Source organism: Oryx dammah, unplaced genomic scaffold (genome assembly GCF_014754425.2).
Source record: "Oryx dammah isolate SB20612 unplaced genomic scaffold, SCBI_Odam_1.1 HiC_scaffold_27, whole genome shotgun sequence".
NCBI lineage: Eukaryota > Metazoa > Chordata > Mammalia > Artiodactyla > Bovidae > Oryx > Oryx dammah.
This window is the reverse complement of record NW_024070211.1, coordinates 9561935-9579752: the sequence shown is the minus strand read 5'-3', so window position 1 is coordinate 9579752 and position 17818 is coordinate 9561935. Positions and strand designations below refer to the sequence as shown.

Here is a 17818-nt window from a genome sequence, read left to right as displayed (position 1 = left end):
TCTGGGCACATATCACTAAGTATACTATATGCTAAAGTTTACTTATTTATCTTGTTTAATGTCTATACCCTAGACTAGAATATATAAGCTACAAGGCTAGAATACAAAGCATGTATCTGTGTTTAAATGATTGCTGTATCCTCCAGAACTTAAAATGTTAGCTATTATCATCTACACAAATCCCGAATTTCTAGCAATAAAGCTTAGAAACCAGAATAGTTAAGGTCCGGTCCCACACACTCAAGACCAGAAACCCAAAGTGGTCAACTAGAAGTTAACAAATTACTTCCCTCTCTACACCCTCAACAGGAGAAAAAGCAGAATGGAGCTGCAAGTGGTTTCAAAATACCTACTTAAAAAACAAAAGCACACACAGACACCAAAAGGGTTGACCAGTCCAATTCTCAAGCTCCACCTACTTTCAGTGTGTTCTTCCAAAGGAATTTACTCAATAGCTCCTTCCAAGAATCCTGACAGTAAAGTCCAACAGTTTTCCACCAGGACAATACGAGCCCCTGAGAAGTGTTTGGAAACAAATGTATGAAAGTGCCTTTTTGGTTATCACAGCGGTTCTGTAATGTTACTGGCATTTGTTACCTGGGGAGCAGGATGCCAAATGCCCTGCAATGCATCGCCACACAAAGAAGAGCCTCTCAGAAACAATGGACTCTAGCCCATTACAAGCCGAATCTGAGATGGAGAATCTCCTGTAACACTTGACTCAGGAGCAGTGGAGGGAAAGGGAATCAGAACTGACTGGTACCCATCCCAAATACAAAGTCACCCCACTAGCCAAGATAATCATAAATTAAATATTTACTTTATGAAATAGTTGGAAGATAATTTATTGAAGGTGGTACTTTCCCAGTGTGTAAATCACAATTATATAGTACTCCATGGCATTAGAATCCTGGTGCCTGATACACTGTTCAGTTCAGTTCAGTTGCTCAGTCGTGTCCGACTCTTTGAGACCCCATGAATTGCAGCACGCCAGGTCTCCCTGTCCATCACCAACTCCCGGAGTTCACTCAAACTCACGTCCATCAAGTCGGTGATGCCATCCAGCTATCTCGCACTGTAGAAGCTCATTAAATATTTGCTGCATTACTGTAAGCAACTGCTGAATGGCAGGTAGATACAGGTTTTTCAAAAAAAGTTTTGCCACAAGACTTCTTACACTGGCAAGTCCCAACTATCGTATGCTTTAAATGAGACAGTATTTCAGTAACAGGACTGGACAATTAAATGAGCTAAAAAAAAGTTCTTATCCTGAAAATTCTTGAGAAATGAAGCATGAGCAAAGCCTAAGAAATCTTGATGATAGACAAGGAAGACAGATTGGTATACTGTATCCCCAGTACATGCTTAATAATTAACTTAATGTACAGATCTTGCTACCCACACTAAGTGTTATGGGTGGACATCAGAAAAAAATGTTATTTCCTCCTGCAAGCCATCCTTTGGTGCTTCTACTCAGAAAAGGACCTTAGTGTGGAGAGACCACAAGCCCAAACAAGAGGGGCAGTTTTTTAAGACATTTTCTTCCCTATCTATTTGTTATTTATCATGAATTGATACGGTACACTTAAGGGATACCTGGAGCAAGGGTCACATAACCTTACAAACGGAGCTTCACCCAGGAGAGTACCTATCAACATTTCAGTGAGGACAACACTTCTAAATCACACCTAGTTCTTTTGACCTGGTTTCTAAAATACTACTCTTTCTCCCATGTATTAAATTGCTCTGCGGGTAACTGCTCAGAAACAAAGAAAAAAGGCAAAAACTGTTCTTAACCAAAAAACTTTAAGGCCTCCTTGCCTTCTCTTTTAAAAATCTCTCTTCCCCCTTTCCTATCCCCCATTCCTTTTATCTCCAAAGTTGGACTGATCTGGCATGGGTTATATAAAAAGATACTAAACTCTGAGTGCACAGTTCTACATTCTGCCAGTTTTTTCTTCTTTACTAAAAAAGATATCTGTGATACATCACTTAGCTGTAGGAACGTGACTTACATGCAGTAGGGGATTCTGCTTGTCATCATGCTTTGACTGTCATCAATCCAACCAACCAGTATATTTTTGATGAAGATACTGACAAAAAGCAGCCATATCACTATTTCATTAATTCCTAGGGCTGCCTTGGATCACTCTCCAAAAATGCCAGCCTTTCCCTTGGTCCCCCTATGTCCACTGGGACTCTAACAGGTACAATAAAAATAAGTCAGAGAATGGCTGAGGAACAGCCAACCTTAAGATTATGCTGTTGTTCAGTCGCCCAGTCGTGTCTGACTCTTTGCAACCCCATGGACTGCAGCACACCAGGCCTCCCTGTCCTTCACCATCTCCCCAAGTTTGCCCAAGTTCATGTCCATTGTATCAATGATGCCATCCAGCCATCTCATTCTCTGAGATGCTTCCAAATCAGGCTTTTTTTTAAGGTCATTAGTTCCCCAAATGAAAAACCAGAGAGTCCTTCCTACAGATTCTCCAATTCTCTCTCTTCAGAGCTCCAAAAGTACCTGGGTACCAACCTCCTCTACACCACTGTCCACACAAATGTGTAAAGAGCCTGCTAAGTCACTTCAGTCGTGTCTGACTCTGTGCGAGCCCACAGACGGCAGCCCACCAGGCTCCTCCATCCATGGGATTTTCCAGGCAAGAGTACTGGAGTGGGGTGCCATTGCCTTCATTGCCTAGCTTCATCATTTACACCAGAAATACATGAGAACAGACCAAAGATATCAGCTGTCTTTCTTGCTATCTCTGGCCAATATAATCCAATTGGGATGGATACTTGGCATGCTAAGCTATGGAAATCTAACTAATATTTATCCGTATCCCCACCCCCAAGTCTGTTTTGGCTCACAGACTCTTTTGAGACTGTCTTATTCAAGGCACACAGAATTTCCCTTTGGTAAATGTGTCTGGGTGGGTGAACACTGCTATCTCAATCTCATTTTATTTTAACCCAAAATACCATAATGAGACCACATATTGGTCACTTGAGGTTTTATGTAGGGGTTTTAAAGAAGCCAATTCAAAGCTGCACTGGGAAAGCAGAAGATTGAAATCACAGACTAGAAAGAAAAACAAGAATGTTACACATCTGTCCAGAACCCCCAAAATAGACTAAGGAGGGCTGAGAAACAATCCCCAGACCAAAGGAAATAAAGTGGGAAAGGAGAAGAGGCAGAGATCACCTAGGGAACTCTGGTTTATTAGCTAATTAGACAAAGGCACATCCTGCCTCTAGTTAGCCAGGCCATTCCAACAGAGGTGAGCAGACACCAGGAATCTTCACTGAAACGATGTTGACCTGAAAGTGGTACAAATTGCCTCTCCAGTTCTTTTAAGACGTTTTACCAGCTCTGGTGTGTTAAAGTTACTGATGTCTCCATGTGCTCTGCGTTCTACTAACAGAGTTAGACACCAAAGGAGAGAATGAAAAAGCAAGAACAGAGAGAAAATAAAGCTAAACGGCAGAGGGATGATACAGCGAGTCTAGAACATGAAAACACACACAGAGCACATGACTCCCTGCCAGAATATTCACCTGTACATACAGACATCAACTCACAGACCAAACTGTCAACATACTGCCTCCTGGAAGCCTCTGCCTTCATCGCAGCCGGGTCACAGCGATCACAGTTTCCCTACTCAGGCAGGAGGGAAAAGTGGTCTGGTACAGGAAACTTATTTTTAATGGGAAGGATTCAGAAACCACATAGGGTTTTCAGAAAGCCCACATACTAGAACACTGGTTCTCCACTTGGTCTTTCCATTATTAATGTTTATCATCTGACCATTTCTGTGCCAAGCACAATCCTTCTTAGGACATACAATGAGGGACAGGTCTTGGCTCAAACGTCCATTACTCAAAGAGACCTCATCCACTTCAGAGATGGGGTAACTTGTCAGGAGTTTTCTTAGAGGGTTTATTTACTAGGACTTGCCAACAGGTGACACAAGGAAAGGAAAAGCAACAAAACTCAAGATGGCCACTGGGACAATGGGGCAGGGATGAGAGACAGAGGGAAGTTATTAAGAATGATCTGCTCAGGGACCACCAGATTCTCAGATCAGCTGGCCATCAACAAGCTGAAAGGTTATCATAGCATTTAATTAGGGCTCCCATACTAGCCTCTGAGCAGCATTTTCAAGCATCAGTTTTTGGGCAGTTTTCTTAACTGGTCATACTTGGAGACCACCATAGGTCAACATCCTAAAATGAGCTTTTCCACCTTCATCAACCAACCAGACCACAGGTTCAGATTATCCTCATGCTATGCCACCAAAGAGCTAGAAGAGAAAGAAATGGAAGGCAGGGAGTCACCAGGTCCTATAAACAGAGTTTGTCATTACTGCATAGTAGAAAATATACTATGTATATCAAAAGTATTTTCTTGGAAAAAAAAAAAAGTATTTCCTTTCTTCTCCCCCAGCTCCAAGCACTTTTAAACTTTTCTCTAACTAATAACACACTTTGAACACAATGTCTGGGGCAGATACATCTGAAACATTTTAGCCTTTGGTACAATTTGGAAGAAGCCTCTCAGGTAATTCAGATATACTCTGTAGCCTAGATGAGCATAAATCCAGTTCTCAAGCTTGAGTATGCACTACAGTGGTACAGTGGCCTGGAGGTCTCACTGAAACACACTGCCACAGCTGCAGACTCGGCAGGTCTGGATGAGTCTCTGCACTTCTAAACAGGACCCAGGTAGTGGTGGGTGATGGCGGACGGGTAGGGATGACACCGAGAACCACTGCACTAATGTAGCTCTCAAACTAGAACAGATGCTTAACAAAATTTGTTGCGGTTTTGTTGTTTTAGCATTAATACAACTCAGATGTAGCTAAATACTATAGGACAGCTTTTAATTTAGCAAAGACTAATGCTGTGTTTAAGCACTCAATTCTATCCCCTTCTCAAGCAGAGGCCTCTACCAACTAAGAGTTGTGTTCTAATTTCAATTGATAAAAAATAATACTTTCATATATGTATTTAACATTGACTACAGTTGCAAGGCAGTTGGTTTTCCTCCTTACACAGTTGAGGATACAGATTCAGGGAAGTTAAGTGACCTGCATAAAGTCACACAGCCTGGGGGAACTTTAAACCTCAATTTCAGAACTGACTCTAACATGAAACTGTGAGGCACTTAACCTTTATGTGTTCACTCTCTTGAAGCAGAAAATTAAGACAAAAATCCTCATCTCTCCAGTGAGTGCTCCAAGTTCTAGAAAGTAAAATCACTCAACAAACATTTTCATAATGCAAGTTATGTTCACTTAGATCAAAGTGAAGGGTTCTATCTTTGAGTCTGAATCCTACCTCCACCCCCACTGTCAAAGAGAACAGGGCCTCAGGACCAAATGCTGCCAATTCTTACCACTGGTATCATACAGCCATTCATCAGAAACTTAAACAAAAATCTAAATGGAAGAGATGGATGGGACAGAAATATTGGCATAATGTCAACAGTAACTATAGGCTTTTCAGTCTTTCACCCCATTTAAGAGTTTTAGACTACTGCAAAAATAATGTCCCAACAAGCTCCAGTGTTTGAATAATTCATTTTGGATAAGCAAACTTAGTATTTTATAATGTTACATAGCTCTGGAGAATCAGAGAAACCTAGATTCAAATCTGAACTCTACCTTTTACTAGTTTTTTTTGCCCTAGGGCAAATTTCTCATTCTTACTCTACTTTCTTGTCTGTAAAGTGGGAGGAGTAACACTAGAACCCGCCTTTCAGGGTTTTGAAGATTAAATGAAGAAATTCATGGAGAGACACAAGCATAGTGCTTGACACATAGTAAGTACTCAAAGACATGGTAATTGCCATTAATAGTCACCTCCGACATGCCATCAGTTGAAAACAGGGAACTCAGTGAGGTCCCTGGTCTATCCCTGGCCCAGGACAAAACTGTGGACACATTAACTACAGAAGTGATCCCCAAATCTTTTATAATATCTTTGGCAGCCCAGATTCCTAAACAAGTAAAAAAGTTAGAAGTCTAGAAACAAAAGGCAGGCTAATGCTCATGAAACTCCATCTCTTTGTGGCCAGAACAGAATCTTGTCCAAAATGCAAGAGAGAATGCCATCTGTATTCACCAGAGAAGATGCGGTAACAAACAGTAACCTGTTTCCAGCATTTCTGCTCAGGTGACTTCTTTAGGAACAGCAGAAAGCAGTAATAAGGTCTACCCAAGAAAGAGGGGAAATCACTGGGCAAGAAGAGCCCAAAGACATATCTGTTTCCTCTAAAAGGAAGCACCCAGCACGATGTAGCCTTTAATCCTCTACCACGTGGCTGAACTCACACTCTCCTTAAAGTCAAAGTACACCAGGCACCAGTCAGTTGAGAATAAACAGCTGGATCCAGATGCACTCATGCAAGTTGTGACCTCAAGGAAAACAGGAGGCAAAATAAAAAACACTAAGCACGCAGCAAATGGGTTTTCAAATGACTGATATCACACCAGTCCCTAATCTCCCCTGCTGCTGTCATGCTGCTGCTACATCTTGAAGGGGGAGTTCCTTTTAACAGAGGCGTCTATAAACAAGCAAGCTGAAAGTTAACAAGTTTAAGAGGGAAACGCATACAAAATTCTTGGCTGCTGGTGAAGAGCCACAAAAAAAATCATGAATGCGCCAGTGCCAAGGGAAGAGGAAGTCTAATATCTAACACTGCAGACTTGGGAACCCAGAAGCAATGAAGCCATGAGGAAGCCCAAATGCAAAAAAGAAGGGGGAAAAAAAAGCACATGGCACATTTCCTCTTCATATTCAAGCAGCAACTCTGGGCCTGAAGAGCACACAGCCCAGTGCCCAAAAGCCCCTTAGTATTTCATATCAACATTAACTTCCTGGAGGGCGACAAAAATCTGTCCTGGATTACTGAGTGATTTCTAATATGTACCATAACCAACACTAAGTCAACATTTCAGGGATCAAATTTCCTACTCGGCTGCATGTTGGAATGCATTCTTGGCATCAGACTTCTTCCCACTGCAGTCCACCCTTAGAAAATGCAGACGCCACTGGGAAATAAAGATTCAACCTGTCCCAAGACCATCTTCTAGTATGCACAAATGACTAACAAAAATAAACAAAAGTTCACTCAGATGTCCCTTCAAATTCAAGAAAAACTAATGCCATCCATTTAAACAGGGGGAAGAGTGAGGGCAGGGAAGAATACTCAGGACAGTTAAGCCAATATTCACCCTAACTTGGATTCTTCTAAAACCTAGATTGACTGAGGAGTTCATCTCAGCCCCTACAAACTTGCTGCTGAACCACTGTGCCCATTTACGAGTTGCTGGAAACTCACTTTTGCAAAATGCCAGAACGGCCAGGAAAAGGTGGGGAAAGAGATATTTCCAAACTAGAATCTGTATTCAAGACTCCATACAACTTTACATGGGAACAGCATAACCCACCCTCCTCCTCCAGGTGGAAGCCCTGTAGTAACCTGGCACTGGATCCTCCATGCACCTTTAGCTGTTAAGCATCTACTTAGAGCCCTTTGAGAAGTGCCAAAAATTGCTTGTGATCCCATCACACATGGACCAGCAGGGAAAAAGAAACCAAAATTACTACATTAAAGAGGCTCCTATAAGGAATAAGCATGTGTTTGCAGCATTTAGGAGCTTCTTGGCCACAGCCAACCTAGTCAAAAACAATATTGAAGGCCACTTCTGTGAACAGATGGGCAAACTGCATATGTGCCGGTTTACCCGTCCAACAACCCTCAATATAAGGTCTGATCCAAGCAACTCAGCTTGAGCATGGCTCCCAAATCTTCAAAAACAGCAGCAGTCTAAGATCTGGACAGGTACCTCATGGCTCCTGTTTTAAGAAAGGTCAATTAACTCTGCCAAAAAGGAAAAAACTCAGGCTCTCTAACCAAAGTTGAACCACTGACACTGAAGCGTCCAGGGCACACAACTCTGAAGGTGACACAACCTTCCAAACCCAAAATTACTACAAAAGAGGCCCTGAACTGGCCAAGAACTTGGCAGGTTGTACTAAAGGCCCCATGTAACCACAGGAACCACTAAGACCCTGAAACCACTCTCTTTCATGGAACTGGTTACAGTCCAAATTCCCCAAAGTCACCAAAACGAGACAACTACAGGTCTGGGGATGGATGTGTAATTTGGATTCTGTAAAGCCCATGAAACTCAGAGTAGCACTATGAAAAAGCAAATTAGTAATTTAACTTTCCCTTTTCTGGACATTTAACTTCATAAATCACTGCCTCTGAAAAGTTGTCCCAGGTTTACCCTGCCCAAATCTGATCACTCCTCATTCCCAGATTCCTTCAGGCCATACACTTAGTCTGATCTATATCCATTTATAAAACCTCGCTCTGCAAGTTTTCCAAATGTGTGCACATAAGCATGCTTCCCAGGAAAACTAAATTCCTCTGAAGCAGATACTGCCTCTATCTTCCAAGTCCCTCCCTAGTATCTAGCAGATATGTTCACACAGAGCTACTTCCCACACTCATCTGAAACTCCAGACCTCCCTGAGCTAGAAATCAGGCTCTCAGCAACAAACCTGAAGTTCTAAGACCCTCCCTACCACCATTACTGGGAAAAGCCCGGATAACCACTGTCAGTGTCAACCCAAGTTTTTGTATCTTGTTTTAAAACAAGCTGATAGTCTTTGGTAAGTGAGCTGAACCTAACTAAAAATTATGGTCAGAGCCATAATTACATTCATACTCCCTACTATTGATACTATGCTGGGTCAAAAAGGCACTTCCAGGAATCTGGTCTAAAAAACACTTCTTGCGAAGAAAACTGGTGTCAGAGCTAGTGGATTACGTTTGAAAAGGGACTTTGAGAAAGTGAATCCAGTCATCTCACAAGACCACCAAGGGAGATTACAATCAGAAGACAGTTCAAACAATGCTAAAATACTTCCTCCTCCATAAAAAGGGTGTTTCACTAGAAGAACCCAGAAACGTGTTTAATCCTAAAATGGAAATTTTAAAAACAAAAGTTGAATCTACCCACATAACCCTTCAGGCAGGATTCGTTGAGTCCCCAAACACTGTACTGAAACCCAGGGCATTAATTTTCATATATAAATAAGCGATGCATAGGAGTCCAGTGAAAACTACATAAATAAACCCAGCCCTTGGAGTGGGCTTATAAATCCTGAGAGCCAAAGCACAACAGAGGCTTGGGACAGATAACACTGACGTTGTAGTATCTTTTTTTTTTCTCTTTATAGTATTCTAAAAATGCAAACCCCAGCCCTAAAAACATCTCACCAAACTACAAAATCTTTCTGAAAGAATAAGGCTTTAAATTTAAAACTTACAGTCTCATAAACAATGCTTAAGAAGCACACTTAATTCACTGACTGAAACTTAGGTCCTTCTTTCCAAACTTCTGTTTATTTTCACTCTGAACTGCAATCGATTTTAAACAGGGCCCCACGTGTCCTGAACTTAGCACGGAGCCAGGAGGCTTCTCTTCCATGGCATCATCTTTTCACTTCCAATTCTTTTAGATCATCTCTTATCTCCATGCTCCCTGCCCTCACCCTCACCCCCACCCACTCTCTCTTCCCTATCCCCCGGTCTTTTTCTTCAATGTTATTTTATTCCACCACGTGAAAAGAAACTAGCATTATCTTTGCCTGAAAACTGTTTATTAATTTGCCTGTCAAACATTCTATAGAGCCGCTTACATCTTACTACAGAAACCTCCTGGGTACATATTGACAGCTCAGCAAGTATTTACACAAAGCTCTGAAACATTTGGTTCCTTCAGAGAGAAGAAGCTGCTGTGTCAAGCAGAGAATTATCAAACACCTTTCCCTCATTCATAAAGGGAAGCTTCCTTCTAGCATCCCTCTAAGATGCCTAAATTACACTTTTTAACTACTAAACCAAGAGGAGAAAGACTGGAAATTCAGGGGCGCTGGAGGACACCTGAAAGAACAGCGTTTCCAGGACCAACTGCAAGCCACACCACCTGGTTTAAAACCAACAACGACAACAACAAAACCAGGGGTATGAGAAAAAGCAGTACACCCATGAAGCTGACCCTGAAACACCTAAGCTTTTCCTGTTTCTGTTCCAGTCTCAGGAACTTTTACTCCTCTCTCAGCAAAACTTACAGGGCAAGTTCAGGCACTCAGATTACAACCAACTGCCCAAACCAGACCTAGACCTGCCCAAACACCAGAAGAAGCTGGAGAGTTTAATGCTGCCTCTCCCCACCTTCCTATCCCGCTCTGGTAAAGAAACGGTGTTAACATTCAATTTATAAACAGCCACTCCTCACTCCATTCCTAATCTACCTCCAAAATCGTCTTGTGGAGATTTTGAAGCAACTGTTTTTCAAGTCTTGCTTTAATGAAGTCTGCCTAGTTTTTTCAATTACTACTTAGTGTTTTTTAATACCACAAGCCAGGTAGAATGACTAATGACAAACAGATTAACAGTCTCAAAGCAAAGGAGTCTGGTAGGGAGGGCCTTTTCTGCGAAGGGCCACAGACACAGTGGTACCCAACTATTTAGAGCCTGATCCTGTAAATCCTCAAGAGAAAACAGCCTCGAGTTCCATGAGCCCAGGGGAAGAAAGACAGTCTCTGGATCCCTTTCAAAAAAGGTACAGGAAGAGGCTGCCCTCCTAACAAGCCAGGTATGGAAGCACAGACAGATACGTAGCATCAGAGAAGGAGGTCATGCAGCCCGATGAAGAGAAAATGAACCAGAGAAGGCAAATGCCCTGCCCAAAGTCACATAGCTTAATCCAGGGCTACACATGGAGCCAAAGCTCCTCTTCCCGAGTCCTGTGCTCGTCACCCCTCACCACTGTGCCACACGCAACTCGATGTACAACAGTAATGACAATCACCAATCTAACCAGGGAAAAACTCAAGAGATAAAAGCAAAGGGAGTTTAGGACTCTATATCGGAGATCGAGGTACCACTCAGCTCACAGACAGAAAAGAACTGTTCAGTGCCAATTTATTCTGAATACCATATTTGCATGCTTCAGATCCTTCTAGAATTTGGGGATTTGTAGCCAATCAGTACAACCTTTTGAGGGACGGGGATGGGAAAAGCCCCTGACCATTACTTTGTTAGCTGATTTCCACATTTCAAAAAAGATTCACTAACTTTGTAAAAGGCCTGCTAGAGACATCACACACTACAGGAGTCAATCTAACATATGAATGTTTAATGCAATCCAGGACATCTTGTTACAGCAGGTGCCACTTGTCATGGTAACTCTGTGTCACACACAAAGGAAGGAACCTTAAAAAGTCCCCACGGGGCCCAACACAAAGAAGCCAGCCTTGGTCCTGATGGCCTTCTCTCTTCTGTCACCATCAACCCCACTCCATTACCCCCAGTTCTCTCATAGAGAGCAGAGACACATGAAGCCCTTACAACTAAGCGCTGTCTCATGTGGTTACCCTGATCCCTCCTACTTGAGAGAACTCCAAGAGTCCTGTGTTTCAGCCAGCCCAGAATTTCTGCCAATAGGCATTCCCATAATAAGCCTAGGATTCCTGTGTTTGTTTCCCAGGATTCGGAAGTATCGTTTGATATTTCCATAGCAGGAACTAACAGCCAAGCTTCTACAATCAAATTCACTTTGATCCTGGACTACATAGTCCATTGGAATTTTTTTACTTTGATGAGCTGATACTACTCTCAAGGTACTATAGCTAAAAGCATCCCAAGTAAAAAGCTTTAAGTGAGGGTCAGTCACATAGGTGACTGAAAAGTATTTCATTACTAGCAGGATACAACTCTTTGAGATACAATTTTACTTATGGAAAGGCATAAAGGAAAAGTATGTTTGCTGGGATCTTTCCAGCTCCTGTGAAAAAGACAGCCACAATACCCACACTTATCTAAACTTTCTTTCATAAAGGCAGAGTCAAAGGAGAGCATTACTATCTTAGATGTGTTAATCAAGGATCTACAAAAAACTGTTAATTCAAGGCTGAGGGAAAGAAAGAACAGAGCAATATCTTATTATTTAAGAATGTTAAGAATAGGCCATCATGGTCTGACAAGAAATTTATCCTTAAGTAGCAAAAAGGAATTCAGTACAAAATCTATCCACCTACAACCTTCATCTAGATGACGTATCTGAAGCAACCTACAAAACTGGAAGTTGCACTGTCTCTCCTAAGAGTGAATGCTCTCCAGCCCATGGCTGTGGGTCTCGGGAGAATAGGCAAACGAACTGAAATCTATGTTGTGTGAGGTGCTAAGCCTGGTAATGTTAAAAGGGAGTCAGAAAATTTGCCCAAAGGCAGCACAGACAAGCTTCTAAACAAGGACTGCATCTACTTTCCCACCTTTTACCCAGCATAGAACATAGTACCAAGTACAGAGAGAATGCTCAAACATTTAATGACTGAGAAGCAGAAAATGCTATACGGTAAAGGTTAATTAAAAAAAACTAAATAAATTTGCCTGAATATCCCCAAACTTAAAGAAATCAAATTAATTTCTGTCTTTAAATGAGCCTTGACTTACCCCAAAATTCTTCCTCCAATGGTTTAAGAAAGGTAAATTTCTCAGCCCTCTTTACCCCTACTCCACAAATAAAGGGGTAATGAGGGGAAAGAGATATAAACTACAGAATAATATAAACTACATAATGAGGATGTTCTCAAACAAAATTTATCCTCCAGACACTAGGAATCCAATTTAAAATTCCCCCATTTCTTGCCCAGATATAAGACATCATGGAAGACATGGAGTCAAGGCACAGACCTCTAAACCTGCTATCTGATACAACTACTTTTAAAAAATCCCAGCTCCAAGTAACAGTGGAAAAGCAGTTCTAGAATGGGGAGGGAATATATATACATAATTAGGCTGCCTAAGCGAACAAAATGTGAATAAAATCTCACAGGACAAAGATACAACTGGGTACTGCTGAGAGAGGGGCAGACATGAGAAAGGATCTGGCCTTTCCCCCTTGCTTTGAAAAGATAAGATGACTCCATAGAATACCCAATACTCCTGACCAAAGCACTGAAGACAGAACACGATGAAGAAGGAAGAGCAAAATAAAGCAGAATGTACAGAAACATACCTAAAAGTTGTAATTTCTAAGCAAATCTTCAGTATCATTGTAGGTCATATTTTTATTATCTTGGAAGACAGAAATAAATGGAACTTTTGCAGAGGAAAAAACTGACCTGTATTTCAAGCTGTAAAATGATGACAAAATAGAAAACTGGGTTTTTTGATATTCCAGGAACATATGATAAATTTCACCAAACACAAGCCTTTAAGAAACAGTACCTCTCAAGATCATGAAAGATGTCCTTCCCTTTAAATTGAGCTGCTCTCCCAAAGTGTAATTAACAAAAGAAAGTGTTAACAAGATTCAACATGTAAACAAAGAATGACGCCAGCCTTCCTTAGAACACTTAAATGTGAAATTCTCTCTCAGAAAGCCTCCAGTTCTCAAAGTTTTCTCTTACCCCCTCTGATAAAGATCCCACATTTGCCACTCAATAAAAAGCTCAGTAAAATAATTTCAATTCTGCAAAGCGAACAGGGTCAAAATTACTCAAGACAAACGCATCTTCAGAGCCATCAAAGAAGTCATTTATACCATCAGGAAAGTCACAAAACCAAAACAAACAGCAAACCCATTGTAGAGAAAAACTCAGCTACTGTTCGGACAACACAGAATCTATTTCAGGCTGCATAAAACATAACAAGCAAAATAAATCCAAGGTACAAGCAAAATGCCACTGCCTCCTCTTTTGTTCCGGGCACAATGTAACAAGGGCAGCCTGTCTGGGGCTCTGCTCCTGCTGATACAGTATTGCTGCTTAAATCTCCCTCCTCAAGGTCACAGCCAATTTCAGCTCTGGAATAAAAGGCAGATAGTGGCAGCGATGGTTTGGGTTATCACTGGCAGAAAAGCAGAGTGTAAAAGTTTATGAGCTCATCAGGATTGTTGTACCATTACATCAGAGGCAATTATAAATGGCCAAGAGCAGGAGATGGGGAGCCAATCAGATCACAGATAGGATGTCAACCTAAGACCAACTGTCTCCTGGCTTTGACAGAAGGATTTTACCTCCATAATTCAAATCCCAAACCAAAGCAATCTGCACTTACTACTCCAATCACTCAGCTGTTTACCAGCACTTCCAGGGAGAAGCCCAGGCCACTGGGCCGACGGAGACTAAGACAGGAGACGACCCGGGCTGCCCAGGGTGAACCGAAGCCGGCCTCTAGCTGCTCCCAGGCAGGCCCCTGCCCTCCCTCGAGGTCCCCCCGAGCCCGAGGGGCCCCCTCCTTGAAAGCACAGATGGGGACCGGCCTAGAGGAAGGTAGGGAGGGCAGAGAGGAGCGGCAGGTGAGCAAAGAACTGTTCACTCAACTCCCGACCTCCGAGGGCTGCCTACACCCCTAACCTGAGCCCCCAACACCCCCTCACCCCGGGCCGGGCCCTTTTCCCGCACACCCAGCTCCGCACCCCTCTGAAGACCCCCCGGAGCTGGAAGGGACCCGGGGAAGAGGAGGAGGGGAGCAGACACCTCAAGGAAAGCCCCACACAAAGGCTGAAGGAGGGAAAGAGAGGAAGGCAGACGGGCAGCCATTTTAAGAGAGAAAGAGCGAGACAATGGCAGCTCCCCAGCAGTGGGGGCCCCAGACTGGGGGTAGCCCACGGCCGTGGCCCGCTCACCGCCGCCGCCATCCACTCCCAGGACCCCCCCACCCCACTCGCCACAGCCCCCCCACCCCACCAGCCGTGTTACCTGCGGGGTCCGGGCGAGCGGCTGCCCCCCGCCGCCGCTGCTCCCAGGGCTCATGGGCGCGTGGTGGCTCCTTTGTTGGGCCCCTCCCGAGGCGGCCGCGGCTGCCGCCGCCGCAGCAGCAGCAGCCCCCCAGCACTGCGAGGCCATGTCCGCCGGGCCCTTGCCGGCGCCCCCGTCCTGGGGCCCGCCGCCGTAGTCGCCCCCGGGGTAGCCCTGGTAGCCCCGGGCCGAGCTGGGCGACGTGAGCAGTTGGTTGAGGGTGGGGGTGGCGGTGGGCTGGGGGGTTCCCCCAGCGGCCGCTGAGGGGCCGCCTCCCCCCATGGCCCCGAAGCGCTGCTGAGCGAAGGACGAAGACGACGAGGAGGCGGAGGCGCTGGAGGAGGGAGGCGGCTTGGAGCCGGCGGCCGCCGCCGCCGCCGCGCCGGAGCCCGGAGTGCCACCTCTCGGGGAGCTCAGCGCGTAGGCCTGGGGGGGCGGGGGGTAGGCGCTGCGGTTGGGGTAGTAGGAGTTGTACTGGTGGTTGGGGAAGCCGTGGTCGTGCGAGTTCTGCTGGGGCCCCGCGTAGGGCTCCAGGCCCCCGCCGCCGCCGCCGCTCTGCAGCGCTGCCAGGCCAGGGCTTTGTTGTCCGCCATGTTGTTGGTGGAAGACGGCGGCCGCGGCGGCGGCGACGGCAGACGGGCTCCGGCCGTAGGGTTGCCCGAAGCCGTAGGCTGGGGGCGGCAAGGCGGCCGCGGCTGAGTGAGGAGGCGCCCCCACCCCGTCGCTGCTGCCGCCGCCACCGCCGCCGGGCGGCTCCGTGAGGTTATTGTTCAGGGCGGGCCTAGGGCCCGCGTTCCCGTTCGAGTTCTTCAGGTCCGGCTCCGCGCCGGGCCCGCCGGCTCCGCCGCCGCCGCCACCCCCATTGCTCTCGGCCCCGTCCTGCAGCTCCTTTCCCAGTGGCTGCGGCGGCCCCACGGCGGGGCCCTCGCTTTCCTGCCCGGCGGCTGCCTTCATTTCCCCGCGCTCCGCCGCGACCGCCGCCGCCGCCTCGCCCCCCGCCTCCTCCCGCTGCTGCTGCTGCTGCTGCTCCGCTTTCTTCAGCTCCGAGGGCGGCGGCGGCGGGTTGCCCAGGCTGCTGGCGGCGGCGGGGGCGACCTGCGCGGCCATGATCCCCGCTGTCTCGTCCGCGGAGAGACCCGGCCCTGTCTTCGTCTTCTCTCACCCCCCTCCCACCCCACCCCGCCCCGGGGCCGAGTCCCCCCGGGCTTCCCTCCCCCCCCCCCCGGGCGGGGCCCGCGGGGCTCCGCGGCTTTTGCGCTGCGCTCGCTCGCTCGCTCGCTCCTCTCCCCCCCGCCCCGCCGGCTCAGGCTCCGGGCTGGCGGCGGCGGCGGAGGAGGAGGAGGCGGCGGCGGCGGCCGAGGCGCCGGCGGCTCAGCTGCTCCCGGCTCTGTAAGCTCGGGACCCGGCTCTCCCGGCTCATTCCCCCCCAAGCCCTTGCCTGGGAATGAGGGGGGCGGTGGAGGCTCCGCTCCCCAGGGCCTGGCCCCGCTGTGACTCTCCGCTTTCTGCTGCCGGAGAAAGGAGGGAGGGAGGGAGGGGAGGGAGGGAGGCGAGGGGGAGGGGGCGGGGAGGGAGGGAGGGAGGGAGCGGGGGGAGGGGGACCCGGGACGGGCGGGCTGGAGGGCGCGCGGCAGCAACCCGGGCGCCGGCAGGCAGAGTCGGAGCGTGGGCCGGGCCGGGCGCCCTGCCTCCCCTCCCCGGCCGCGGCGCCGGGCCGAGGCTGCTGCGCGGCGGCGAGTGGGCGAGCGGGCGGGCGGCCGGACTGAGCGGCTAGAGCGCCCCACTCTCCTCCGAGTCCCCCTCACTCCGACACGAGGCTCAGCACTGCCATTTTACCCAGCGCCGTCGCGGCCGCCTGGCAAACCCGGAACGGAGCGCGGAGCGGGGCGCAGGCCGTGGAACGGACTCGCTCCCTTCCCCTCACAAAGGAGGAGGGGAGAGAACCAGCCGCGGCGGCGGCGGCGGCGGCGGCGGCAAGCGCTCTGCCGCTCTCTCTCGGCAGCGCCGCCGCCGAAGGCTTCGGGGAAAACCCGGCCCGGAGCTCGCGCCTCTCCGGAGCCTGCGCGCCGCCTCCCTCCTGGCCTCCCTATCCAGGTCGGTCCCCTCCGCGTCGCGGGCAGCGTGAACTTTACTCGCGGCTGCAAAATTGGCCTGAGCCCGAGACCGCGGCCGCCTCGGCCCAGGCCTGACCCCCCCTGGCAGCGGGCCTGGTCTCTTGGCCGCTACTTAGCATCTCCGCGGCACTTTTCCTTCTTCAAAGCCTTTTGCAGACCTGCTCCAAAGACCCAGCTGAGCTTTACGTTATATCCTCTTTGCAAGCTGCATGGAATGACAGATCATTGTTTCAGACTTTCCGTTTTCCCACTCTCTGCCCTCATTAGCCGGTCCTCACAGGCTCTGGGCGCATGAAGTTCCTGATCCCCATTTTTACAGACTCATAGGACAGCGTAGGGGACCGGCCTATCACTTAGCCTATCACTTTTAAGGAGCATGAAGTCCATTATCCTCATTTTACAGAGTTATAAGACAGCGTAGGGGACTGGCCTGTCACTTAGCCCATCACTTACAAAGACAAGGGCAGTGGAGGGTGACTTTAAAAAAGTAGTAGAGTCCCCAGTGCTGCCCCTGTCTACTTAGCGTTAGAAATAATAGTAATAAAAAGAAAAGTGGTGCCATATACAACAGTGGGATCAGAACATCAGAATGGGTTTGAGATCAAAGCTAGTCATCTCAACTGATATAAAATGGTCACCCCTGAAGATATTTTGGGGACATACCACTGCCTTCTTGGAGGAAGACGCAAGCCCCACCTTTGCCCACAATGACCAAGGTCCCCAGTCTCCAAAGACAGTACCTGTAAGACTATAACAGACCACAGAAGAGACTCCAGGGACTGGTGGAACCTGAGTGTTCAAAGGAACCTCTGCCGAAGAGGGATGACCAAATAGAGGGAACCGTTTTCTCCTTAAAAAGAGAGAAAAGGTGCAGTCTA

General features: G+C 47.2%; 1 protein-coding gene across 4 annotated transcripts in view; it reads right to left on the bottom strand.

Moving 5' to 3' along the window:
- The window catches only part of ARID1A (AT-rich interaction domain 1A), a 68784-nt gene extending 52799 nt beyond the window's left edge, over positions 1-15985 (bottom strand). For 3 of the 4 annotated variants that reach the window (XM_040229560.1, XM_040229562.1, XM_040229563.1), the window contains exon 1: positions 14788-15985. In XM_040229560.1, the coding sequence (XP_040085494.1) occupies positions 14788-15933 (1146 nt within the window). In that variant the 5' untranslated portion in view covers positions 15934-15985. The remainder of the gene's footprint in view (positions 1-14787) is intronic. The other variant, XM_040229561.1, reaches the window with a different exon arrangement.
- Positions 15986-17818: the final 1833 nt, after the last annotated feature.